Below are 27,444 nucleotides of genomic sequence, written 5' to 3'. Positions count from 1 at the left end.
TGGACATGAAGATCTGAGTTCAAATCCTATCTAACACTTATTGGTTGTCATTTCTCTCTGTAAATCTTTTTTCCTCATATATAAAATAGGATTTATTGGCTCCTACCTCAAAGGGTTGTGGTAAGAAGCAAATGCAAAGCACTTTACAAACTTTCAAGCACTATGCAAATGCTATTTTTTCTATTTCTACTTCAGTACAACTTCCTCCATATTCATCAGAATCAGAATAACAGCACCCCAAGTCCTTTCCTCCAATTTACAAAGAATAAAATAAGCATTAAGACTACTCAAGAACTTACCAACTGCTCTGCTTTTGGCAGAAAGTGTGCTCCCACAGATGTCTAAAAGCTCTCTTCCCCAAGCTTCAGACTCATGTCACCAACATTCTATTTACTAGATATTTTCTAATAGATGTCCCATTGAGATCTCAAACTTAATATGCACAAAACAATTATTTCCCAACAAACTGTCCTTTCTTCCTGTCCTTTTCTTTTCTGTTGAACAACCCCATGATTCTTTTAGTCATCCAGGTTCGAAGCCTTGCAGTTATTCTCCATTCTTCTTCCTTTTCCCTCACCCCTCATGTAACTACTCAGCTGCCAGATTTCCAACACATCTCCCATCTGTTCCTTTTTCTCCCCTTACCCTGACATCAGTTAGGTTCATGTCCTCACTGTCTCTTGACTGGACTATTGAAACTGTTGATTTTTTTAATTAGTTTTTCAAATAACTATTTCTAAAGCACAATTTGACCATATCCCTTTCCAAATATGCAGAGACATCTCCCTGCATCTAAGATAAAATATCAACCAACTATTTGTCTTAAAATGCACTGTCATTATCCTGCTTCAGTTTACCTTTGCAGGCTTAGGAAACACAAACCTCTCCTTATACAACATTTCTTTTCTTTTTCTGTCTTTGCAAGGCTCCCCTTCCCATTTACCCTGTCCCCAAACCCACTTTTAGATGATAGTTTTCCCTCACCAATGCTTCATGGAATCCATTCAAACTTTATTTCCACAGGAAGCCCTTTCTCTTTTCCCTAGAATTAGGTGGTGAACTACAAGGGGCCAGATGTGATCATTCTCTGATTTTGTTGAACTCTTCTTTATTATAAGGATTCTGTTAGTAGTTGTTGGGAAGTGATAGCAGGGGAAAAACTGGCCAAGATTAAATGACCAGATCGGGCCCTGTAGCTGCCTCATTAGAGTCTGAACTTCAGAACTCTGCTTTACTTTTCTAATTAGACTCCCCCAGCTCCCGAGTACTTTGCACATAAGACGCATTTAAAAAAGGCTTTTGAATTTATTTAGTCTCAAGTTCATTACAATCACCACAATCTTGTGCAAGGTCATCATGAAAATGTCTGTAGAGAGTACCTTGGATTTGGAATCCCGAGTTTCTATCCGGCCTCCGCTGTGTAATGTTGGGGCAGTCACTTAAACGTGTTTGGCCTCAGTTTCCTGATTAGCAAAATGCGGAAAGTGGACTCCAAGGCTTCCAGGGCCCTTTCCATAGCTTAAACTCTTAGTCTGATATCCAAATGTCCCTTTTGGGTGGAAATGCTCTTTTCTTTTTTCTGTATGAACCTAGATTTCATAGACCCAGGCAGATCAGAAGCTTAAATCTAAGACTAGACTCTAGAGCACCAGAGTTTAGGAAGGTTAAGGGTCTGTTCTCGAGTCACCCAGCCAGGTGATAGCAGGGGCTGGACTTGAACCTAGGTTTTCCTATCCAACCTCCCCCCAGCTACACAGTGAAGCTGTTTTCTCATTCTAAACGTCTGTAGAGAAGACGCGAGGTGCCCTCCTCGGCCACCATAGCTGCAAGTCGGGTCCGGCCTCGCCGCTCCCGGGAGACCGAGGATGACGTGAGGAGCGAATTGGAGAGCAGCACCCGAGGCCCGACCGCGTCGGCTCCTGCTCCGGGCTCCGCTGGCCTCGCCACTGCCCCAGGCACTCTTCCCCTCCCCCTTGCGGATTCTCCTCCCCCCATATTCCTTTTCCCAGTCTCTCTCCCCCCCCCCAGCGCCTCTCCCTGCTTCCCTGGCCCCCTTCCTCCAGCCCTGCCCCCCCCTCCCCTGTACCTCGATGACAGCTGTCTCTGCTAGCCCCCCTTAAGGTCCTCGTGGGTCTCCTAGCCCCCTTCCCGGACCTGCATTGCCCCTCACGCCTGCCTCCCTCCCCCCTCCCTTCTCCCTTGCTTCGCATTTATCCCCGGCTCCCCTTTCCCCCTCGCGCTCCTTTCCCACCCTTCCCCCAGCTCCTCGGGCTCATATCTGCCCCCCCTTTCCTGCAGCCTAGTGCCTCTTTCCCGGTTGAGCTCCTTTCCCATCCCCTCTCCATGCTCCCCTCGCTGTGTTCCCTAACCTTTTTAATTGAGCTCCTTCCCCCGCTGCTTTGCCCCTCCCTTTCCCCGACCCCCTGCGCCCCTCTCCCGGCCTCCTCCCTTCTCCCCAGCTCTTCGAGCTAGCTGTCTTTCCCCCCTTCCCCGACCCTCGCTCTCCCTACCGCCTCCTTCCGCGTACCCGAACTCTTTCTCCGCTGCACTAGCCCCTCTTTTGTCCCACCTTTCCTGGCTGCGCCTCTCTGGCTCTGCTCTCCCTGGAACTCCTGCTGCGTCCCCTCATCTGACCGCACTCTCTGCGGCTTCCCCTCTGCCCGCTTTCCCTTGTGGGCGCACTTCCTTCCCCACATCCCGGGCGGGTACTCCCTTTCATCTCCCCGCTTCCCAGGCTCCGCGCCAGGGCTTCCTTTCCTTCCCCTCATCCTGGTCTCCGAGCGCGGTGCTCTTTTTCCTTTTCAGGCTCCGCTCCCGCGCTCCCTCTCCCGCATCCCGGGCTCCGCGCCTGTGCTCCCTCTCCCGCATCCCGGGCTCCGCTCCCGCGCTCTCTCTCCCGCATCCCGGGCTCCGCTCCCGCGCTCCCTCTCCCGCATCCCGGGCTCCGCGCCTGTGCTCCCTCTCCGCATCCCGGGCTCCTCTCCCGTGCGCCCTTTCCCGTTACACCGGGCGCCGCGCCGGTCTCCCTGCCCTCTTTCCCAGAATCTCGCACCGCGCTCTCCTTTCCACTCCGCGTCGCGTGCCACCCTCCCCCGAGCCTCTCCCATCCCAGTCCCCCGCCGAGTCCCTCAAGCCCCGCTCCCTCGGGCCGTCCCAGAGGGTGGGGATGGGGCTAGAGATGGGCATGGGGAGGGAGGGGCGTCCGGCCCCGGGCCGCGCATGCGCTTTCCCATCCCCAGCTGGCGGGTGTGGGGGACGGTCGCCTGTCAGTGAAGCTCTCGCAGCTCGTGCACTGACGCCGGTGGCTCCGGAGCAGCCGCGCCACGAGGGGACCGTGGAAGCTTCTCAGCTTCTCTCCAGCCACGGGGCGGAGTGGGGGTCGGGGCTGGGGCCGGAGGAAGCCCCCCCTCCGTCCCCATCCCCTTCCCCGTCCCCGTCCCCGTCCCCGTCCCGGTCTCCGTCCCCTTCCCCACCCCCCGGATCCCCCCCTTCATGGGCCGCCATCATGGCGGCTCTGTACCAGAGCTCGGACCTCTCGGGCTCCTCCGAGTCCTCCTCCCCGACCAGGCTCCTGGCGCTGAAGGACGTGCGGGAGGTGAAGGAGGACACCACACTAGACGAGAAGCTCTTCCTTCTGGCCTGCGACAAGGGTGAGAGCCGGGCCCCGCCCCCGCCCCCACTCGGACCCGGGCCGGGCAGCCCGAGACCCGCCCCCCGCCCCGACGCTACCCGGCCCCCGGCCCTCAGGGGATCGGGACTGATCTCTTTGCTCCAGGCAACACCCGAAGTAGCCTCCGAACTGCCTCAGTCCCCCGAAGGGGAAACCCCTCCCCCAGTTTGAGACCCCAGTGAAAGAAACCTTCTGTCCCGTCACCCATTTAACCAGGTCCGGCCGATGGAGATGGGGTGCATGCATTGGGGAGCTGACGGAGAGAACTTGGAACAGCGTTACGGATTTGCCCGATGTCCCGGAATTAAGTGGCAGAATTAGAATTCATAACCAGCTCCTCTGTAAAGCTTCATTGCTTTCCACTGAAGTTACCCTCCTCCCGGTTAAATCAAAATTTCCCCTTTCCCCCTTCCCAAGCAGCTTCTGCAGCCGAACCCTTATTAGCCTCCGGGGTAAAGAAGAGAAGAGGTAATGGGGCAGTGTCTGCGTTTCTCTGCGGGACACCCAACTAACTGTCGTAGATGAATGGAGCCCTTCTTGCAAACTAATTTCTTAATCTAGTTCTTGAGAAAGCTCTCCTAGAAGAGCTTCAAAAGCAAAGGTTCGGGAAGACAGAGTGTCTAAAACAAGTATAGAACAAAAATATAAGAGTATGAACTTAGTTCAGTGGGAAAGTGGGTTGGAATCCCTGCTGTTATAAACCAGCTGTATGATCTTGGACAAGTGACTCCACCTCCCTATCGCTTAGATTTTCAATTAAAAAAAAGAGGATTGGACTAGATAATATTTTATTTGAAAAAGGATTATTCTATAAATTTAGTGAATCTATTTTTACTAAGTTTTGGAGGAAAGTGTATTTTATAATTGTTTTCATCTTTGTAAATTTTTTTCTGGAAAATTAAATATGATAGCCTGACTTTCTAGTGTGATGGAGAGCTTCAAAAGAGTGGGAAGCCGTTTAATATTTGAAAAGTAGGGTGGGTTTGTTTGTTTATATATCAGAGAAAATAAATAGAAACTTAAATTCTTTTAGACTCGTTATATACTTTCAGAAATCTGGCAAAGAAACATCCAGACTTTCAACACTGATACAAAGTAGTTACCCTAATAAGTATTATTTCATTTTGCAAGAATTTTTGTTTTGCAAAAAAGGTTGATGGATTTCTTTAATAGTCAATCCCACTTAGTTTAAAATATGATTTGATTTACATGACTCACTGAAATATATAGGTATTAATATTAATAACTATATTGAAGCAATTATATCTCCATTAGCAGATTATATTTTTGTCAGCTCACACCAATAAAAAGATATTCTTTTTGCTAAAAAAAATTGCATTTATTTATGCTTTGTTCAGTATCTATTGTGGCTAGAGCCTTTGATTAAGCAAAAAATAAATTCAAAGAACAATCAAAATACATTTTTCCCTCATAAAGATTCTAATATTTGAACTATAGGATATTACACTGTTCAGTTAGCATTGGTGTAGATTCTGTATTCTGAAGTTCAATACTATTTCAGAGTATATACTTCCCTCACCCCGTGGTTCATTAGAATTATCCTAAGTTTTAAGTTCTGAATCAGTCTTTAGATAAGTATTACAATAAAAACTTTAGATAGAGAGGTTACAATATATTTGAAAATTGGATCTCATTATAAGTGGCATTCTTTTTTCTTCCTATGGAAATAGTTGCTTGAAACAGTTCTGAGAGATTGCAACTGCAAATGTAGCACCTGCTGTTGGATGGCACTTTCCTTGGCTTCCTTTATGTCTGTTCTTAGGTGTAGATGTCATTACCTAGATGACATCTACACCTTGACTTTCCCTTTACTGCCAAGCTCTATAATTCAGTTTGCTCCTTGAGGCACTGACCAGATAATAGGGCAATTAATTACTTGTCAAGGCACTCCCTATTTTGAGAGAATAAGGACAGTCCAGAGACACATTGGAGAAGAAGGAGGAAAAAGCTGAAACTAAGAAACTGTCGCAGCTGGTAAAACTTTAAAGCCTTTGCTTTTTAAAGATCATTTTTCATAACTTGGAAGGGGAGTGCAAAGCCGCCCTTGTAGCCACACTTACGTCACTTAATATATTTTCATACACATACAATAGATTGGATACAATAGATTTATTCCCATAACTTCTTTTCCCTGATAAATTTTCCATTCTGAAATGGAGAAAAATTATTTGGGCTTTTTAGTTTGTATCATATTCTAGCACTCAGGCATTCCTGTCTTTTTTAAGTTTTCAAATACCAAAGTCAATTCAGTAATCTAAGGGGCAAAAGTTATTGTAATTTTAATCTGCTAATAATTCATCTTTCAATCACTTCATTATTATTTAGGATAAAACCATCAATTCAAGGACTTTATGATTAAGGGTCTAGAAAGGTTATATTTTTATTGGACTTTTTAGGTTTTTTATTTTGTGGCCTAAAGTACTTCCCAGGTCTGGCAAAGAATGAAGGATCTTCTGCACTTAGTTCTTTTATTCTCAAGCTAAGGAAAATAAAAAAAAGTGAGAAACAAACTGGGCCGTGGTAGAGGAGGAATTGGCTAATTTCTTATTCATTCCTCATCTCAGGTGGTAGGAAGCAGTCTGCTTTTATTTTATTGATTTGTTTAACCTAAAAGTCCAGGAAAGGTCTTTCATATAGGAATATCCCCTAGCTGCAGGAAATTATTTTTTGTTTGTTTGTTTGTTTTTGTTGTGAGGCAGTTGGGGTTAAATGACTTGCCCAAGGTCACACAGCTAGTAAGTGTTAGGTGTTTGAGATAGGATTTGAACTCAGGTCCTCTTGACTCCAAGGCTTGTACTCTATCCACTACACCATCTAACTGCCCCTGAAAATTCATTAAAAATATTTTTTTTCTTTAACATGGATAGTTGATTGGCATGAAATACCATAAATGTTAACACATGCATTTTGAATTGGGTTTAGATATATAATTTGTCTCAGGATCTGGTATATTACTGAAGAAAATCAGCATTTTTAGAAGGTATAAGGTAAAGTTTTTTTTTTCATAGTTTTAGTTTTATGATAGTGGTAATTAAGTATTTTTCCTAAATTTTTCATTTTGGTAAAACTCCTTGTAAAAATTGTTTGCCTTTTAGAGGAATATATACAAACACATATGACTTAAATATTGACTTAAAAATTAAAATTTGAAAAGATTATTTTATATATTTAAGGCTTTGATAAACACTGAAGTTGTCTAATTTGGAGAAATGGTATATCTTGCACAATTATTAATAATTACATTTTTATTAAAATGTTACTGAAATATAGCCATACACTTTTTCCTTTTAAACTTTGTGCATCCTAGATCCTCACTAAATAAAAATTGTGAAAATCTACTCAAAATATCTGTAATTTGAATGGCCTCTTCAAATAAAATAGTACTACTGTTTCCAATGCAAAGATGAACATTTCTAGATTAAATTCTCTCATTAGCATGGACCACAAACTTCTTTGCCAGAAAAGAACATATTTAAAACCATTTCTTTAGGGGAAGACTACACATTCACAGTCAGAGAGAGTTTAACTTGTTTTCTTTATTATTCTGAAAAATGAGCTTTGGTTTATTTATATTAAATTTAAACATTAAAGATAGAGAAGCAAGCAAGATATTCATAGTATCAAAGCAAATATGTATCCAGGGAATTGTTTTTTTCCTTCTTTAAAGAATTTAATTCTGTAATAAACATTTCTTGTATAAATTTTCCCTGTTGATGAGAAACAATTTCTTGGTTGCAGTGGGTGGTAAATTCCTCTTTATCCTTGTTTACCCTTACCATAGGGGTTACAGCTACACAGATGCCAGTGGAAGGAGGAATAGACCTTTGTATACTTGATTAAGTTAATGAAGAATAAGAATGGAACCATAAGTAAAAAACAAAACAAAACAGAGGTAGAAAAATGAGAATAACTTTATTACTGAAAGGTACCCCCTCATTCTATAGTTGGGAGAATAGAGACCCATAGAAATTAATGTACATACAATTAAATGCCAGTGTCATTTGAAATATAATGAATGAAATACAATGAAATACAAACCTATGAAATCTACTGTTCTTTGCACCATACTGTGATGCTTTTTCACAGAAGAAGTAGGCCGGGGATCTACACTTTGATCAGTAGAATGTTGTAAGAATGTGGATATATCTTATATAGGGACACCTGAATAGAATCAGCCTAGGAGTATAGCTTTAGATGGTCATTTAGTTCCAAAGTGAGATAGTCTATAGAAGAGATTTTGGAGCTTCTTAAATTTTATGAATCAAAATTACTTGATTTTATTGGAAAGGTAAATTGTGGTGGAAAAATCATTGACTTCAGAATTTTAGAAGCAGTATAGTAATATAATATTGAACATGTAACAACTATCTGCAACAGTTCAATAAACATCGAACAGGAGAATGAATGGATAAATGAGTTGACTGGGCTAGATATCAACAATCTCTTGTAGCTTACAAATCCTCTGTTTCTATAAAAGAATGATCTTTTCTAAATACTTGGTAACAAGTGTATGTTTCTACATAAATTCTATAGGAAACTTTCCCTGATTTCTCTGGCTCCTTGTGTTCTCCCTTTCAAAATCACCCTGCATTTATTTTGCAAATACTTATTAATGTAGCTGTCTTCCTAAATAGAATGTAAGCTCTTTGTAAGTAGAACCAGATTCATTTTTGTCTTTGTATTTTTAGTGCCTAGCACAGTGCCTGTAGCCCAGCAAACTCTTATTAATTGTTGATATAATGATTCTGGATTAGTGTGGAACAGATATGTTGCTCTAGAGAATGCCCTGCTCCCCCCCCCCCCCCCCGCATTATTGTATAATTATGTCTCTGAATTGGTGCAGTCAGTATTGTATAGTGTCTTATTGTGGCATAAAGGGCGACCCCTATTTCTTGAAGCATGTGCTAGTAGTTTCTACTAAACTGAAAAAACTTTGCTCTAGTGACAAAAACTGTCTGCTTTTCAAAAATCAGCCCAATTAGGATTCATTACTAAGAAAATTGGACAATAGGTAAACACATTTTCTGACAATGACATCATGAAACAAATTAAAATATAAAATAGTCCTCAATGTTTTACTGCCCCCTAAAGCTCTCATAGAGCAGAATAAGGTACTTGTTACTTGGTAAAAATTCCAGAATTATGCAGAATGTCTGCAAATGTAAATTTAATCATTGGTAATTCTGGCATGTCATCTTTGTTTAGTAAGCAGTGAGCCACTGAACAAAGTGAACCATGCTACTCGGGAAACTGAGCCACCGTTATATCAATATTTTTGCTTTCAATGAAACCAAAGACCATAAAGAAATTAAAAATAAATTGAGCTAGCTCCCAGATATTTTTCAGGGGCCCATAAAGGTGATTTTATGGCATCTTAAATGCAAAAATTCCAAATGTTATGAAACATTTGTTCATTTTTCCTTGCATCAAAATAATCTTAAGTAGACCATAAAGACATATTGGTGCATATTTTTTACTTATTTATTTGTGATGATTGTATTTGAAAGACTTTCAGATGGAACAGGGATTGGATTTATTCTGTTTGGCCTCAGATGATTGAACTAGGAACAATGGTTGAATGTTTCAGTTTAGTTGACATCAAGAAAAACTTCCTTAACAATTAGAACTGCTGCAGAGTGGAATGACTTACTTTCAATGATGTGGGGGGGGGGAAGGGGAAGAGTGAGTTTTCCCCCTTTTTGCAAGTATTCAAGCAGAAACTCAATTAATACTTGTCAGGTATGTTACAGTAAAGATTTTTTCTATATATAGATTAGACTAGATGGTTCCTGAGATGACATCCAACTTTCAAATTCAATGATATTTTGTTACAGATAAAGAAGTAAAAAGCATATTGATAATACCATATACATATTCATTTCTCTCTCTCCTAACTTCCAGTCTTCCTTTTCTCTCTCCCTCTTTCCTTTCCCCTTCTCCCTTCTTCTCTTTTATGTCTCTCTCTCTTTCTCTCTCTCTCTCTTTCTCTTTCTCTCTCTCTCTCTCTACATACATACATACATACATACATATCCTGCATATATATGTATATGTATATATTTATTTTTAAAGTTTGCTCAACACTTTAAATATTTTATTTGCTCTTCACAACCCTGTCATGTAAAGTGTAACATGCCCTCCTGGCAGTTACAATTACTAGTCTGCCCTAGGCCCAACAGAGTGCCTTTGACCACTGACCTTTGCAGTGTCAACTCTACCCGGCTTGCCTCCTCTGAGGCCTTCAAAGGTCTCTGGCCACAATCTCTTGAATCTATAGTAGCACGCTCAAGAACAGCCACATGTAATCTTAAAAGCCTTTATTATACCTACTCACATAATATCCTGACTTGTCAGTTCCCTAGTGAATACCTGGTCTAAAGACCCACATGTTCATTACCAAACTTCTTACCTCTCTACTATCCATCAGCTTGGCTTGGCTTGGGTACCCCAGGCTAGGGAGCCAGGTTAAAGAGAGTGACTGCTGTCTGCAGTGGGCTTATAAAGGGCCTGTAAGGTCACACACACAGCCAACCAGCGAGAGAGCTGTCACCCATTACGAAGTTATCTCAATATGGACAGGATCCCACCCACAGGGCAGTCCTATATCCACAGAGATTATTACTCTGCCACTCAAATCTCCTGTTGCACTGTGGCTTCGCCCATTTAAAGGGCCCTTACATGTAAGTACTATTATTATCTCTTCTTTATAGATTAAGAAACTAAGTCTCAGAGAGGTTAAAGGACTTGCCCTGAGTGTCTGAGGCAAGATTTGGATTCTTATTTACGAGTATACTTCACCTAGATTTCATGAAGAATATGATAAGATCCAAACTAAGTATATACTTTGTGAATGTATATACTATGTGAAGGCAAGCACAGGGGAATACATCAGAATTAAAGTTCAAAAATATGATTCTTATTCAAGAAATTAAAGAGGTCAAAGACTTGATTACCTAGAAGCTTAAAATATAAATATTTTCATAAAATCTACTTGACTATTTTTTAAAACTTCATTTTTCTTTTCTTTTCAACTCTTGAATTCTCTTTCTTTGTCTTCCCCACTCCCATCCATTGAGAAGACAAGAAAAGCAAAACCCATTAAAACATATATAGTCATACAAAACAAATTCTTACATTGTCTTTAAAAAAAAGTGAAAAGAAAAGATGCACTGAGTTCATGTTTCATTATAAATCTTTTGCAATTGTGATTGATCATTGTGTTGATCAAAGTTCCTAAGTCCTAGAATTGGTTCTCTTTGTAATATTGTTGTTATTATATAAATTGTTCTACTTCTGCTTACTTCACTTTGCACCAATTTATATAAGCCTTCCTAGATTTTTTTCTTTGAAACCATCTCCATTATTTTTTATGACACTCTAATATTCCATCACATTCATGTGACACAATTTGTTCAGCCATTTCCCAATCGATGAGTATCCCTTCAGTTTCCAATTCTTTGCTACTATAAATATTTTTGTTGTTAGGATCCTTTTCCTCTTTTTAAAATCTTTTGGAGATATAGACCGAGTATCTATACCACTCACTGATCCAAAGGATATGCACAGTTTAATAGTTTTTTGAGGGGGTCACAATTCCAAATTGTATTCCAAAATAATTGGAGCAGTGCACAGTTCTATTCATAGAGCATTAAACTATTTGTTTTTCAAACGCTCATCCAGCATTTGCCATTTTCCTTTTTTTTTTTTTTTTTTTTTTGGTCAGCTTAGCCAATCTGATGGGTGTGAAGTGGTATCTTGCAGAGTTGTTTTAGTTTGTAGTTATTTAATTATTAGTGATTTAGAGCATATTTTCATATATCTAATAATAGCTTGGATTTCTTCCTCTGAAAATTGCTTATTCACGTCCTTTGTACATTTATCAATTTGGGAATGATTTATAAATTTTACTCAGTTTCCTCTAAATTTTAGAAATGAGATCTTTATCAGAGAAACTTACTTTAATGGTTTTTAAAAACCCTGTTTCCTGCTTCTTATCTAATTTTAGCAGAGTTGGTTTTGTTTGTGTAAAAACTTTTTACTTGACTATTTTAATAGTATTAGAGAGAGAGCCAACCTTAGTGCCATTAAGATCAATGTTCAAGTCCCTAGGGTTTCCTCCCAACTTCTCAGTGCTCTAGGCAATTCTGTAAAACTCTTTAAGTTTCAGAAAAGGTCCTGACTTCCTGGCAGAGGGAGTATTATTACCCAAGAATTCCTTTCATATCAATGGAATTACAGTATTCTCATCCTGCTTTTTAACTGGCAGAATAGTTACCAACACCAGTTATTTTGGAATCAGCTGTCAGTATACATTCTGATTATGAACTGTTTAGAGAAAAAATTAAAATCAATGCTACACTGGAAGAAAAACATAAACATGAGATGAACATATTATCTGCTTTTATTACAATAGATCTAATTCGACTTTTTAGAAATGGCAACTGAAAAATAGGAAATAGACAAAGTGAAAGATATTGATTCAAACTCTTCCTTAGAGAAATTTAACAGATGGAAACTAATCACCACAATGATGAAGCTAAGAGCCAGAAATTGTTTTAACCATGAAATACTTTCTTTGTCTCCCTAAATGGAGAGACACAGCAGACAAAAGCAGCATTGGTTTAGAATATTAAATCTATTATGGAAAATTGTAAACAGTATGGAGAATGATAAAAAAAAAAGTTGATGGGGGAAAACCAATTTGCAGAGAAGTTGGCATGAAGCTCAGGCAGTTTTGCAAATAAACTAGAAAGGGGTGCAACAAATAAATAGGACATGGAATTAATCTTCCAACATTTCAATTGTAAACTTTTCACTGGCTAAAAAGAATAAACTTTGAACTCTGCTAACTCAGAATCCACTGTAAGAAAGTGTCTATGGCATCTAAGAGGAAGAACTTGGGAAGATCAAACTAAAATCTATTTAGAAATTTGTGCTAAATAGTGACACTATTGGGGAAAGAATTTTGAAGATAGTAGTTTTTGATCCAGGTAATATAATGAGAGATTGGAAGAGAGCCAGGTTATCACCTCTCAGAAAACAAGCAAAATAAAGAAGCAATACAATTCAATATTGTAACAGTTAATAAACAGATGGAAAAAGAAAATGTTGGCTAGCTTCAGTTGCTCTAAAAAGTGATGCCTAGGAAAAGGTATTAAGCAAGAAATAACATTGTTAAGAAAGCTGTGAGAGAAAATTAAAGGGAAAAAACTTCAGAAAAGGAAGTTATTGGATAAACAAAAGGAAAAATTAAAAGGTATTAAAAATAAATTGGAAGCGAGTATGAATATCACCAAAATGGAGCACATAATAAATTTTTCTAAATAGATAATAAAAGATTACATTAAAATAATGGAAAAAATACAAATGGAATTTTATCAATGCAGATAGTACAGGTAGGAATGAGAGGTAAGACAACATTGTAGTGATTAAGAATACTGAATACTGAGTCAGGAAGAACCTGGTTTGAATGATCCCAGAAACACTATAATTTGGCCTCAGTTTCTTAATCTATAAAATAGGGGGGGACTCTGACTTCTAAAGTCCCTTCCATTTCTAAATCTGTGATCCTATGAACCAAATGACAGCAACTAACAACCCATGTCACTGCTTTCTATTTCTATAAACTTATAAAGTGCCTTATGCACCTATTAAGGGTATACTTGAAAACAAGAGAAAGGAACAGACTGGCTTTTGCATATACTTTCCTAAAATGTGTCATCTCTACAGTCATATAACTTATGCTGTGTGGTGAATAAAAGATCATGCTGAGTTTTGTTGTTTGAGTTTTTTAAAAAAGCATTTCACTTGGTAGAACAAAATGCAACCATAAAGGCTTGCTTCAAACTCAGTGTATTCTACCCATAATAAAAAATCCTGTATGCAGGTACATATTTCCATCTTTGTTCAAGGAAATTACTTTGATGGATTATCTGCTGAGTATCAACATGAAGTAAGACACAAAGACCTAGGTTTGTCTTGTCATTATCAAATAAAAAAAAAAAACCAACTAATTGATGGCAGGCTGATTTTATAATTGAATAGAAGGTGGGGAAACCAGGCTGGATCACATTTGGGAATTGTTCTTTTAATGATCTCAGGTGTTTTGTTGCTACAAAAATCCGTAGGAAGGTTATATAACTTGGATCCTTGGTTAAGTTGTTTACATATGCTTTGGACTTCTAAGGTCGTTCATAGCTTTGAAATTCTTTGTGCGACAGGAAAGGAAAAGTCTGTCAGTAAAAGTGAATAATAATAAAAGGGACAGCTTAGTTGCATTGCTATCCAATATTTAAAAAATCAAACCAGACCCAGAAGCCTTCTATACATCAGATAGATCCTTTTGGGGGAATTTTTGTAAATAACAGGATCATGCCAGATGAGAAGATATGCAGGAATTGAATAAACAAAGTATGAGGTTTTTCACTGAAGTACTTCATTTGGTGCTTTGTATTATAATATGCATAAAATATTTAGGATAGTAGGCATTAGACTAGGAGGAACTTTAGAGATGATCTAGTCTTTAAATTCCCTGATTTTGAAGAAAAGATTGATTTGTGCAGGTAGTAATAAATAACAGGGTTGGAATTTGGGGCCAAGTTTTCTGTTCCCTGATCTGATGATCAACTTTCTGAAGTTGAGTTTTTTAGAATTTAGAAGTCTATTTCTGGGGCAGCTTAGGTGGTGCAGTAGGTAGGTATAGCACCAGCCCTGAAATCAGGAGGACCTGAGTACGAATCTGGATTCAGACACTTAACACTTCCTAGCTGTGTGACTTGGGCAAGTCACTTAACTCCAATTGCCTCAGCAAAAAAAAAAAAAAAAAGTCTATTTCTTAGATACCAGAAAAAAAATTAATTTCTACTCCCTTACCTCTGAAATCTTTTTTAGTATAATAGGGCTTGCTGGAGCTTTGAATCTGATCTACCCAGATTCATCCTCTTCAATGGCACAGCCACTTTCTCAGACTGGGTTCTGAGTTAACAAAGTCCAAAGGAGATGATTTTATTGTCATTGCCAGGGAGCAGATTACATTTTTTTTAAATGAAACTAGAGCCTCAAAACTTTTATGAAGGTTATGATATACTTCATAACTCAGAGAACCTAGGGTGACCTCCAGGCCAAGATAAAACTTTGGAGTAGGAGTTCAGTGGAGGTTACACATTATAGGAGCTTACTAAATGTTTGTTGAATTGTTAAATTAAGTGAACTCTAACTGTAAATGGCTTGCAAATATTTATAACTTTATGTAAAGTCAATGTATTTATTTGGGAGGCATTCTCTTAGGAAACCAGATCTTCTCCAAGACTTTCTCAGCTTTCTAATTAGCTTAATATGAGTTAAGGCAGCTAATGGAGTAAATATGAGGATAGACAAGATATTTTTTTCCTAAAGAGAGGAGTATTTGGAGAGTAATCTATGAATATTAGGGAGGTCAGAAATTTATTTTATTTTGTAATTTTCTTAACTGCTTGATGGGGAATTCACATGTTAAATCATTGGTTTTAGCAACAGTATTAGATATAGACAGAAAAAGCAAGCCACTTTTGTTCTGTGATTTACATGATTTGTGGACTCTAATGTTTTCATTTCAGCCTGTTATTGATGGCTCAAGAATTTCCAGAGTAGTTTAGTTTATTTGAGTTGAAATAAAACTTGGTTCCTTTTAAAATTCAGATAACTTCTTGGAATGCTAGTATACTAAGCTGCTATTTATTAGCATCCAAGTATAAATTACTTTTTCGAAACTTTTCTAGGTATGTGAGAATATTTTCAGTGGCAATAGAGAATGGGACATGGAAAAAGAAGCTCAGAGCATAGAACATTGTTGTGTATGGCAGGTCTTGCTTGGATGAGGGTTCAAGGTACTTAGCACATGAAAGTATTAAAAGTGCATGGGGTAGAGAGTTACCCATGCACTTTTAATACTTTCATGTGCTAAGTACCTTGAGCCCTCATCCAAGAATAAAGATCATTGAGGAACATTTTTTTTTCTTTTGGGGATTAGAATATTCAATTAAAATGGAAAAATTAGACAGCAATTGGAGGTGGGAGTGTTTGGAAACAAAAAAATTTATATCCAAATCAGCAATTTAAATATTAAAAAAATTCATGAAATACTGAAAAAAGGTGTTATATATGTATCTTAATTATAGAATTTAGCCTTCAAAGAGAACAAATAAGTATAAACAAAATAAATGGGTTTGATTGTATCTAAAGGATTTTGCTAAAGAAAAAACAATTTCTTACTGGAATGGGAAAGATTGAAAAAGCTATGGTAAATGAATTATAGAAGCCAAATTGTCTTATGTACTTTCATTTTTAAAAAATTTCCCTCCATTATACTTGAAACAAGTGTTTCTCCCTACCAGTTTTGTAGAAACTCTCTCTTAACAAACTTGTTACCTAATTTAAATTTTTGAACAATCTGAATTGCTTAATAGAAGGTTGGTATTTATCCATAACTGCATGTTATGGACTGTTGTTGTATGCCATGAAATGATGAAAATGAGGAACTCAGAGAAACATGTAAAGATTTATTTGACCTGATGAAAAGTGAGATAAACTCGAAAGAATAATATACACAATACCTACAACAGTGTAAATGAAAATGTCATTAAAAGGTAGTTTATTCTGTATAATTGGAAAAAAAGCCAATGAAGAAAGAAGAAATAATGCAAATAATGAATCATGGTTACATTCTCAAGGCACTTCTAGTTTGGTCGTTACATTGATAAAATTTTAGTTGGAGGTCTTATTGGATGTTTTATAGGATTTTATTTGATATTGTTGAGAACTCAACCTGGAAGAAAAGGAGAATTTTTCCTCCCAGAAGTAAGTGATGCAAAAACATGAATGCTTTTTTTTTTTTAAAAGAGATTTCCTTAAAAGAAAAATTGGAGAAAAACATTCTCCTTAAACATAAAAGACAAAAGTCCATTACTCAGAATCTAAAAGGAGCTGACCTTTATAAAAATACATTTCCCAATGGAACAATTTTCAAAGGACTAGGCAATTTTGATGCTTATTATTTAATTCATTTGATTTGCCTTATTGGTTAAACTCTTCTTCCTTGGTTTACATGTTCATTTGATTGTTTTTGTTAATGTTAAGTACATAAAAAGAATAGTTAAAATATTCTTTTGGAATCCTGAGTTTATATCTTTTTTGTTTTTCAAAACTACATTTTTCTTTTAATTTTTTATATCAGTTTTTCTTATTCTCAGCATTTATTTCTGTTCTTGTGGACTCCATATTACTTTTCTTATCTGTATATAAGTGTTTTGGTCATACTGCATTAAATTCTTCATATAACAATAATAACATAGTCTAGGTTTCCAAAGTCATTTTAAATTCTTATCTGTGTATGAATGTATTGTAGTTATTGAAATCAATCTTTTAAATTTCTTGGTTTTCATGTTTCATATGATATGGATCAATAAGATTTTTAAAAATGAGATGGCAATTTATTATGAGCAAGAAAGTACTTAGATTTTTCTTTGCATATTTCAAATAGGGTTTTTCTAATAACAATAAAGAGAATTTGCTTTTTTAGTATTTTAAATCAGTAAAATAATTAACTACATTTATTTTCATAGCTATTCATTCAATGTACTATTGTTATTAAGTCATGCTTGTGTATTGGTTATTTAGGTGACTATTATATGGTTAAAAAGCTCTTGGAAGAAAACAGTGCAGGTGACATGAACATAAATTGCGTAGATGTGCTTGGAAGGAATGCTGTTACCATAACTATTGAAAATGAAAACTTGGATATTCTACAACTTCTTTTGGACTACGGTTGTCAGGTACAAGGCTAACTAATTTGACTTAATAACTGAGATAATTCAAATATTCTTTGTTTTCTAATTTCTTTTAGTTTCTGATTCATTTTTTAAAAAAACTTTTCCTACAGGAACTGCATATATTATGCTTGATTTCTCTAGTCCTAATTTCCTTGTAATTTCTCTCAGTATTATATGTGTGTGTGTGTGTGTGTGTGTGTGTGTGTGTGTGTGTGTGAGCTATGGTCATAACCATGCTTGAGATGCTGAAAGGGTACTTAATAGTATAGTATATTTGTTCCCAAGAATAAATGTTTCTCTAAAATTAAGAGAACAAATTTTCTGTATCCCAAAACAATTTTAGTGTTGTAATAGCAAATTTTATCACTGTCTTTTAAAGCTATTTCCATTCTGACCATTTTTTCTCATGTTAATTTTTATAAAATTTTCTTTTCTTTTCTTTTCTTTTTTGCCTGAAATCTTATTTGTTTGATCACAGATCAAGGTGAATGATCTTTTCCTAGAAAATTTGATCTTTTCCGTTTGTCTTCAAATCAGCTCAGGTAGGAGGACAGGCATGAGAATGTATATTTACCAACTCCTGGAAGAATTCAGTTAGGAATCCAGAATAACTTATTAAAATCTATTGCTTTTCTTTGTTTAAGTTTTAATGAGACTTAGTGCTTAAGATGAATTATTTGTCTGCAAAAGTGCATGTGATGATTTTAGGTGGTATGATGATAAAGTAATTGTTTTACATACATAATTTATGAAAATAGTTCTAGTATCTGATTATAATTACATTTCTTAGCTTTATGTACAATGGTACAAACTATTTAATCAAATAGAAAAAAGAAAAGTGTTGAAGACTATGAACTATACATATATGCATCTATGTGTATCTGTCTATATAATTTTTTGGTGAGCTACTTGACACCCACACAAACATGTTCATATATGTAGATGTACACATATGTGCATGCACACACGTGTGAATATATGATACATGTAATGGGTTTATCATAGTACACACATAGATACATGCATGTTTATACATATACAGTGTGAGAGACAGATTGACATAATGCTTGAAAAATTTGACTTCTGACTCAAGAAGACTTGCATTCAACTCTTGCCTTTAACATGTTATGGTAGCTGTGTGATTATGGGCAAGTTATGTTACCTCAGAGTCAGACTGAACAATAGAAACATATTTAAAATGACAAGGAAATTTAGAATAGATTTAGGTTTACATGAAAAATGATTAATATAAGAGAAAAACTTAAAGGATAAGATTCAATTCTCTGAAAAATTACTTTTGTGAGACCTTTGATTTTCTTGGTGATGATGGAAAAATAATTTTTAACTGCATTTATCTGTATATTCTAAAACACATGTATTTATATATGTGTATGTATGTGTTTATACTATTATGTATATAGTTTATACTACCTCATTCACATAATCATCTAATCGGTTGACAAATATGCAAGGCATTATTGTAAGTGGATGTTAAAAAGAAATAGAAGACAGTTCCTACCTTAAAGGGACATGATTTGTGACATAAGACATATAGATATGGGCACATTTGATGAATATTAAATGAATAGGAATTTAAATGATGGAGAAATTATTATGGAATAGTTAAGAAGGGATTTGATGGAAATCAAATTTCACTTTGAAGATAAATTGAGAGGAGTGAGGTGAACAAATGTGTGGAGAGAAGAATGACAAATTTTGCTTCTAATGCAGTGTATAGAATCACCTGTTTAGAACTAGAGAGTTGTGGGAAATATTTTAAAGATGATTTGAGGCCAAATTCTAGAAAATTTAAAATGGCAATCCAAGGAGTTTGAAATTTTATTCTTCAGTCACTGGGAGCTATTGATGCTTTATGAACAGGAGAATGTTATAAATAATAGGAAGGTTAATCTGATGGATTTGTGTAGAATAGATTAGTAATCAAAGTATGAATGTAATGTTGGCATTATGAATTTAAATGAAGGCTATGATGATAGATTTTCTGAGGCAAGAATCACGAATCTATGGGGCAGGTGAAGAAGGGAAAAGATTTAAAGAACAGAGAGAAGTCAAAGATGTCTTGAAGTCTTTGAACTTGGATGACTGATTATGATGGACTGTTAATAAAAATAAAAAGTCAGGAATAGGAAGGCAATTTTAAATATGTTACTTTGGTTTTAAGTATTTTGAATTTCAGACAATGAAGGAAATCTAAGAGATATCCAAGGTATTCAGAGATCGCAGAATTAGATCTGGAGAAAAGGTCAGAGATAGAGATAAGAAAATGTGGGGAGTCATATAGCTAGAAATGATGTTTGGAACTTTAATAAGTGAATGAGATCTTCATTGGAGAGTTATAGAGAGCTAAAGGCCAAGGACTCCATTTAGGGAAGAACATCTATGTTTGGGAGGTCAAATAAGGAAGACAAAATAGCAGAAAGTACAGAAAAGAAGTTATTAAGAGGTTGGGAGAAAATCAAGCATCTGTGCCAAGCAGAGAATTTCATGAAATAAAAAGTGGTTCACACTCTCAAGTATAGAGAGGACAAGCAAAATAAGAACTAAGAAAGGTCCACTGGATTTAGTAGTAAGATCATTGGTTATCTTCAAGAGCATAGTTGAGGCATAAAAAGAGTAATCAATATTATATTAAGGAGTATATAAAGTACTTTGTAATCCTTAAAATACTATAGATTATTTTTATTAAGGAATGTATGAATAGGGAAGAAAAAGGGATATCATCTTTGAGGAAGCTGACAACATAAAAGAGAGATAGCTAAGATGGTAGGTAGAGAAAGTGGGATTAAGAAAAGTCTTTTCAACATAGAAGAAATCTGGGCATATTAGTAGGTAAAAGAAAGAAACCAATGAAGAAGAGACAGAAATTTGAGGAAAAAAGACAAATTCTAAAAAAGTGAGCAAAGAGAGAAGTAATAAAGAAATGGGATCAGTACCTGAGGTGAAGAGTGAGGTGAACTTTGAAATAAGAATGTTTCTGTGAGAAAGAATGCAAGAATAGGAATAGAGAATAGTTTGAATCAGAGAATGACCTTGGTTATTTCAATAGAATGTACATATAAAAGTAGATGAGAAGACTGCTATGTGGGGAAATGTGGATGACTAAGTTAATGGAAAATGTATGTCTGTGTATTTAATTCCTTATATAGCTTTTTTTGGGATAAAACTATATGAAAGAAGATATCTCTTATTACAAAGTGGTTATTATAGTAATGTTTCACTTATCTAACATTTGATATTAGTGTATTTCTATAGAAATAAATCTTGTTTCCTTAGATATCTTAAGGAAATTAACCATCTTAAGGAAATTCTCCTAAAATATATTATATACTTGTTGGATTAGGTTTGTGTTTGTTTGAAATAAATTTAAGCTTGATGAATTAGGTTTGTAATTATGGACTATGAAATATAATCATTTATTGTGCTGTATTTAGTGCAGTAATTTCTATTATGTGGCCTATTCGCTTGTATTTTAGCAAAATGAGTTAACACAATGGGATTATGGAGTTGTTACTCCATTCATTAAGTGGCCCCAGTCTGCTGTCATTCAGATGTGCCCTTTCTCACTCGTAACTATCATTTCTCAGCATGTCAACATCTAGGAACCTTCCTTCCCATCTTTGTTTATGCATTGTTCATCTTTAGGCAACAGTTAGGACTTGACTTTAACTAGAATTTAATTTTTCGCATAATTTCCAATCAATTGTGAATCTGAATCCACATTTTTGGCGATAGAAAATGCATGTGTTTTATTTTGATAGACATTTTCTTTTGTGTTTAAAGAAACAACAATTTGATTACTTTTTTTCTCTTATTTGTGGCTTTCTTTGAAATGGTTACGGTTGCTAGATATATGACTATATGATTGCCAGTTAAGTAGAATGGAATTTTAGTTATTCCTTTTACTTATTTGTATTTGAATCAATGATCATTGGTTACTTGTAGATAGAGCAAAAATTGTTTAAGTTAAAAAGGAAGCAGTATTTGCGAAGCACTGGAATAATAGTGTTTTTTACTCTTATAACATAGGCTTACAACTAAAATAACAGCAACAAAATGCTTTCCCACCCCTTTTTTGAATATGACATTTCTGCTTTATAAAGTTTTTGGGTTGTGTCTTTTTTTTTTTAATTATTGGAGTAAGAAAGGGAGAGAGAAATGTAAGAATTGTCAATAGTAGGTCAGATGTATCAAGCAGGGATTTTTATAATCTGTAGGATGTAGGAAGCTCTAAGCAAGCTCATTTTGTTTTATGGATCAGCTCTGATTTTTTCTATAGAATATAAAATGAGCTATTAGGTTGGCTTACTTTTGAGGTAATGGAGGAGAGCTGCATTTATTTTCTAAATCTATGGAGTGATTATAAAGTATATAAAAGATGTATTCCTTTCTTAGTCTTGAGAGAGATAATTATAATTGGTTTTGAATGGTCCATTCTAGTGAACAACTTTAAAAACCCTACATTTTAAAAAGAAATGTAAAAATATATATTAGTGGGACATTTTGTTAGGTTAAGTTTTTCCTCCTGAACCTATCACTTCTCTTCTTTTCATTTATCTAACATTGTATTGGCACAGCCTAATTTATCTCTGATGGTTGGAAGGCTTCTGACTTTACTAGCTTCTTACTTATTTTTTGTTCTAGGGGAAACTAAATATCATATTAGGGCGTAAATTGGAAAATAGAAGTTTTCAAGTTCTCTTTTTTCTCTTTCCATCTTTAATGGTAGCAGAAGCCTAATCTTTGTATCTCTGCTTTGTATTGTTAGATTGATAGCACTTAAATTAGGCATATGTATTTTATCAATAATAAAAGAAAGTTATTGCCTAGATATTTTCTATTTTTTTCCTGTTCTCATGGCTGTATCAATGATCATTTTTTTCTAAACTAAATAGAGAGTAGTTTATATTCAGTAATAGTTTCTGGCAATTTCTCATGATAAATTTGGATTCTTTTGGTCCAGTTCAGAAGTAAAAATCTTGAACAAATTTCAACTTTCTGTACTTTGTGGGCCAGCATATTTTCACAACAAATAGTCCCACTAGTCAAGTATCAGTTACTTAATTAGCTCATGAAGTGAAGCAGAGGTAAAAGTAACATAATGTGGTTCATAGAAATAAGTGAAGGCAAGGAAATATATAATTCATAAAATCTTAAAGTTTTTATTTTCATTATTACTGTATATAATACAGTTTTTAAAAATTAGTATAATTAAACTAATTATAGTTCTGAAACTACTAAGGAATAGTTTACCTTTTAATATTTTCTAATTTCATTTTAACTTCTTTTTTTTTCTAAAGTCCACAGATGCACTTTTGGTGGCTATCGACTCTGAAGTAGTGGGAGCTGTTGATATCCTACTTAATCATCGACCAAAACGATCATCAAGACCAAGTATAGTAGTTAGTACTCTTAAATATTTTTTTAATTTAGATTTTAAAAATCAGAACTGAATCAGAAGAGTAGCTCCCATGCCTTTGTGCACCTATTTATTCATCCTCAAAACTTTTTTGACTTGAAGAATCATATTCAAATCTATTCTTTTACTGTGCAAATTAACTCCTTTTTAGTGTAAGTTTAGTGCTTTCAGGCATCTAGGGTTAGGCCTTTTAGTGACTGAGCTGACTTTTTGACTGAGAGAGATGCCCTCAGTTTTGTAGATGTGTACCAAAATTATTGGCTTCATGGTACCAATCTACAGTGAATAAAAACCTTGCACATGTAGCTTATCTATAGACTGTTTTTCATACATGATCTAAGAATTCTGATTTTTTTTCTCCTGGTAACTGAAACCTATCTAGTCACAATTAGAATAGTTTGAAAAAAAAATAGTGAGTATGAACCTTGGTATAGTTCTATCTCTAGCTTAAATGGACAATATAAGTGATAGAGTTAGAAAGGTGAAATAGATCCTACTATAGGCTCAGAAATACCTATGATATCCACTTCTTTCTATTTGTTTTCCTTTTTATGATACCTATATCCTCTATACTAGGCTATTCTGTATTCTTTAGTCCTGAGTTCTAGACCTTAATCTTCTATCCACAACTTATGCTTCAAACTTGTTTCCTGCAAGGATTTACTTATTGATTATAAAATAGTAGAGATATTATTCTAATATTGCCACTATTTCCAGCAGAATCATAGAATCTTAGATTTGGAAGGAATCCCTTTTACCTTTGTGAAGAATAGTCATCCAATCTCTTTTCAAAAATAGAAGCTCATTACTTTCAAGGCACCCCATTCTATTATTTTTTAAGTAGAGAATTGAACTGTTTCTTCCTGAGTGCTTCTATCTAAATACAGGTTCTCTTTTTTGGGTCCCAAGGAAACTATTCTCTCTTTCACACAGTAGTTCTTCAGGTGTCCAAAGTCCACCATTCTACTTCTTCTTAACTGCCTTCCCTACCCTGCTTTCATTACAATTTATCTTTCAAGGGGCAGCTAGGTGGTGCAGTGGATAGAGCACTAGCCTTGAATTCAGGAGGATCCAAGTTCAAATCTGGTCTCAGACACTTAACATTTTCTAGTTGTGTGACCCTGGGCAAGTCACTTAACCCCAGCCTCAGGGGGGGAAAAATTATCTTTCAAAACCTAACTCAAGTTCTGCATATTCTATGAAGAGTTTGGATTTTAAAAATCTATAGATGATGTCAAATATATTAAAATGTTTAATGACAATGGATACAAAATTCTATAGTTGATGATTAAAACTTTTCATGTAGCTTATATTTGAAAATTGTTTTTCAACTTTTGAGTTATAGGTAATGTTTAGTAAAAGGCAAAAATACCAATGATATATTACAGTTTCAGCAAATTGTGTTCAAATCCTTAATCTGTTTGTGTATAATAAATTAAGGATTAGTATAAAGTTACTTTGTCCTTTTGTTTGTTTATCTGCTAGTCTCATTATCCTTGGTAGTAAATGGCGACTTATTTTGCATGCTTCCTTTTTTAAGTTCAGTGAAATTTGTTGATTTTCCATTCTTGTAGTGAAATTGGTCTTTTTTGAGCAGTGGCTTTCAAGTACATATTGTGCTTATATAGAGTTCTTATTTTAAAACATGAAGTAAGATACTTGGATTTTTTGTGAAAGTATTCTTCAGGAGAATTTTACAGCATATTTTCTAAAACCAAATATGAACTTTTTCATTGTGATGTGGTAGGGTGCTGCTCTGTTGTCACCAGTAAAGATATGAAAGTCAAGCCAGTGTAGGAACTCTGTACTCTATATAATAAAGGTATCCTTCTGTAATGTAACTTATGGATTTTATAATGGAAGCTAATTGAATTACTTTAACATAATGTTCCTACAGGGATTTTGTCTCAGTGACAATGTATCTTGCATGAAATGTATATTTTTTTGTTAAGCTCTTCCATTCCTATTGGCTGCTAATCTTTACCTCCTCTTGCCATCACCAGACACCTCTTTACTATTAGCATTCATGCTTTTGTGTAACCATGACAGGAAGACAGTGAAATGATAACTATAGAGCATTTATGTAGAGAATTGTGAATTGCAAAGTGTTGCTAATCCTCCCACTCTTCCATCCCACCATCTGGGTTTTGTGGTATCACCATATCTGGGATTGGAGTAGAGAGTTGGAGAAAGAGCTCATTTTTTCCACCATTTATGTTATATAGTTTTGTTATTTCATGTATTCATGTAATTTCTTTTTTTTTTCTAAGTTTGTTTTGACATCACTAAAATTGTAAAGAGTGTTTTCCTAGGAAATAAGAATTTGGAAAATGGAATTTTTAATATGAGTATACCTTGCCTACTATTAAATTAATATTAAATTAAATTCCAGAAAAAATAAGCAAAAAAGATTTTAAGGATGATCATTCAGGATAATGTTCATGTAAATGAGTGATAGAGTAACATTATTGTGGGGTTTGATTATAATGTATTAATATTGTCATTAAAAATGATGTTGATCAGGACAGTATTATATGAGAAGTACTTCACATTATTTCATGAGAAATTTAATAGATATATATATATATATACACACATATATTACTAGTATACTACTAGTATATCATTACTAGCACAATACTAATACTTAATGCTAATATATTATACAATTTAAACATATGTGTTTATACATGGAAATATAATGCTGGGTAGATGCTAACAAGCATGTTTTACAACTAAAAATCTTAATGTTAAAGAGCCTAATATTACATTAAAGGTCATCCAGTATATAATCCCTTCATTTTACAAAGGAAGAAATTGAGTCCTAAATGATTGATTTCAAGTTCTTATATAATTTTGGGTATATACTTTATTATATTAGGATATCTGTACTGCAGTGTATTTTCACATGAAATCATAGAAAGTACTAAAAATCATGGTTTATATTACTTTTTGAGAAATTTTCCTTTTTTGCCTTAAAAACCTAATTGCTTTTTTTGTAATTTTCTTGTTGGTATGATTATATTTCATTTAGATTAAAGTTAAGTTTTTGGCTTCAGTTATATGAAAAAACAAATAGTTCCAAGAGATGTTGATAATAATTTTCACTATCTTTATTATATTCTTTAGGTTTCTAGATGTTTTTCTTCTCTAGATCTTTCTCACTTGAATCTCTTGGAAAAACTTATTCTATCAGCTGCAAGTTATAACCTCTAAACATTGATATAATTATCTTTCAGAAACTAATGGAGCGAATTCAGAACCCTGAGTATTCAACAACTATGGATGTTGCTCCAGTCATTTTAGCTGCTCATCGTAACAACTATGAAATTCTTACAATGCTTTTAAAACAGGATGTATCTCTGCCCAAACCTCATGCAGTGGGTTGTGAATGTACACTATGCTCTGCAAAAAACAAGAAGGACAGTCTAAGGCATTCCAGGTCAGAAAACTAAGGTGCTAATTTATGAGGTACTTGATAGCTGTAATACAGTATTATGTATCAGTAAATCAGTTCCTTGATTGTTTCTTTTTTGTGGTTCTTCATATTTTATTGGAAAAACTATTTTTACTTCCACAGGGAACTAGTGGCAGAAAAGGGTCAGGGAGTGTTAACAATGTCACAGTTCTTCTATCATTGATTGTGATTTTAGTTGTTGGTATTCTTAATGTGCCATATCTCCATGATGATAGGGTCATATTACATGAATGAATAAGTCAGTAAGCATTCATAAAGTTCTTACCACATGTCAGGTACTACTAGATACTGAGCATACAAAGACAAAAATGAAATAATCCTTGCTCGCAAGGAACATATGTTCTATCTGGAGAGATAACATATATTGATAAGTATATGCACAGTGTGTGCAGAACAAATGCAGGGTAAATGTTTTTGGTGGGCTGAGGCACTAACAATTTAGAGGCCAGGAACGTCTTCAAGGAAAAAGTGGTGCTTGAGAAAAGTTTTGAAGGAAATCAAGTATGTGAGGATGTAAAGGCGAAAATGGAGTGTTATCCAGGGCTGGAGCACATGGTACAAAGAAGTAGCAATGCGAGATGGAATACCATGTGTGAAATAAAGCAAGAAGACCAGTTTGGCTGGACTATGCAGTATGATAAGGGCATCCATTTTATAATAATATAATAATAATTTATAATAATGGGGTCAGTCAGGCTGAGGAGGTTTTAAAAGTCAAACGGAGAAATTTATGTTTGATCCTTAAGGCAATATGAAGTCATTGAAGTTAACTGGAATTGATTGAGCAGGGAAGTGACATGGTCACATCCATACTTTAGAAAAATTGCTCTGACAGCTGTGTGTAGAATGAATTAGAGAGGAGAGACTTGATAGAGGGAGACCAGTTTAAAAAAGTATTTCAATAACCCAGGAAAGGGATGATGAGGGCCTGAATTAATATAATGACCACATCAGTAAGGAGAAGGTGATATTTATATGAGATTTGTAGAGGCAGAAAATGCAAGATTTGACAATGATTGGATATGTCAGGGGA

General features: G+C 35.6%; 1 protein-coding gene across 4 annotated transcripts in view; it reads left to right on the top strand.

The window, feature by feature from the left end:
- The first annotated feature begins 2,385 nt into the window (after nucleotides 1-2,385).
- The window catches only part of TRPC1 (transient receptor potential cation channel subfamily C member 1), a 64,538-nt gene continuing 39,479 nt past the window's right edge, over nucleotides 2,386-27,444 (top strand). For 2 of the 4 annotated variants that reach the window (XM_074298431.1, XM_074298430.1), the window contains exons 1-3: nucleotides 2,386-3,650; nucleotides 17,345-17,499; nucleotides 26,173-26,375. In XM_074298431.1, coding sequence (XP_074154532.1) covers nucleotides 3,167-3,650; nucleotides 17,345-17,499; nucleotides 26,173-26,375 — 842 coding nt within the window. In that variant the 5' untranslated portion in view covers nucleotides 2,386-3,166. Of the gene's footprint in view, nucleotides 3,651-17,344; nucleotides 17,500-22,814; nucleotides 22,917-26,172; nucleotides 26,376-27,444 lie in introns of all 4 variants that reach the window. The other 2 variants (XM_074298428.1, XM_074298429.1) reach the window with 2 other exon arrangements.

The sequence above is a fragment of the Sminthopsis crassicaudata genome, chromosome 3, assembly GCF_048593235.1.
Source record: "Sminthopsis crassicaudata isolate SCR6 chromosome 3, ASM4859323v1, whole genome shotgun sequence".
Taxonomy (NCBI): domain Eukaryota; kingdom Metazoa; phylum Chordata; class Mammalia; order Dasyuromorphia; family Dasyuridae; genus Sminthopsis; species Sminthopsis crassicaudata.
Note: the sequence above shows the minus strand (reverse complement) of the source record. Positions and strands in the feature narration are given on the sequence as shown.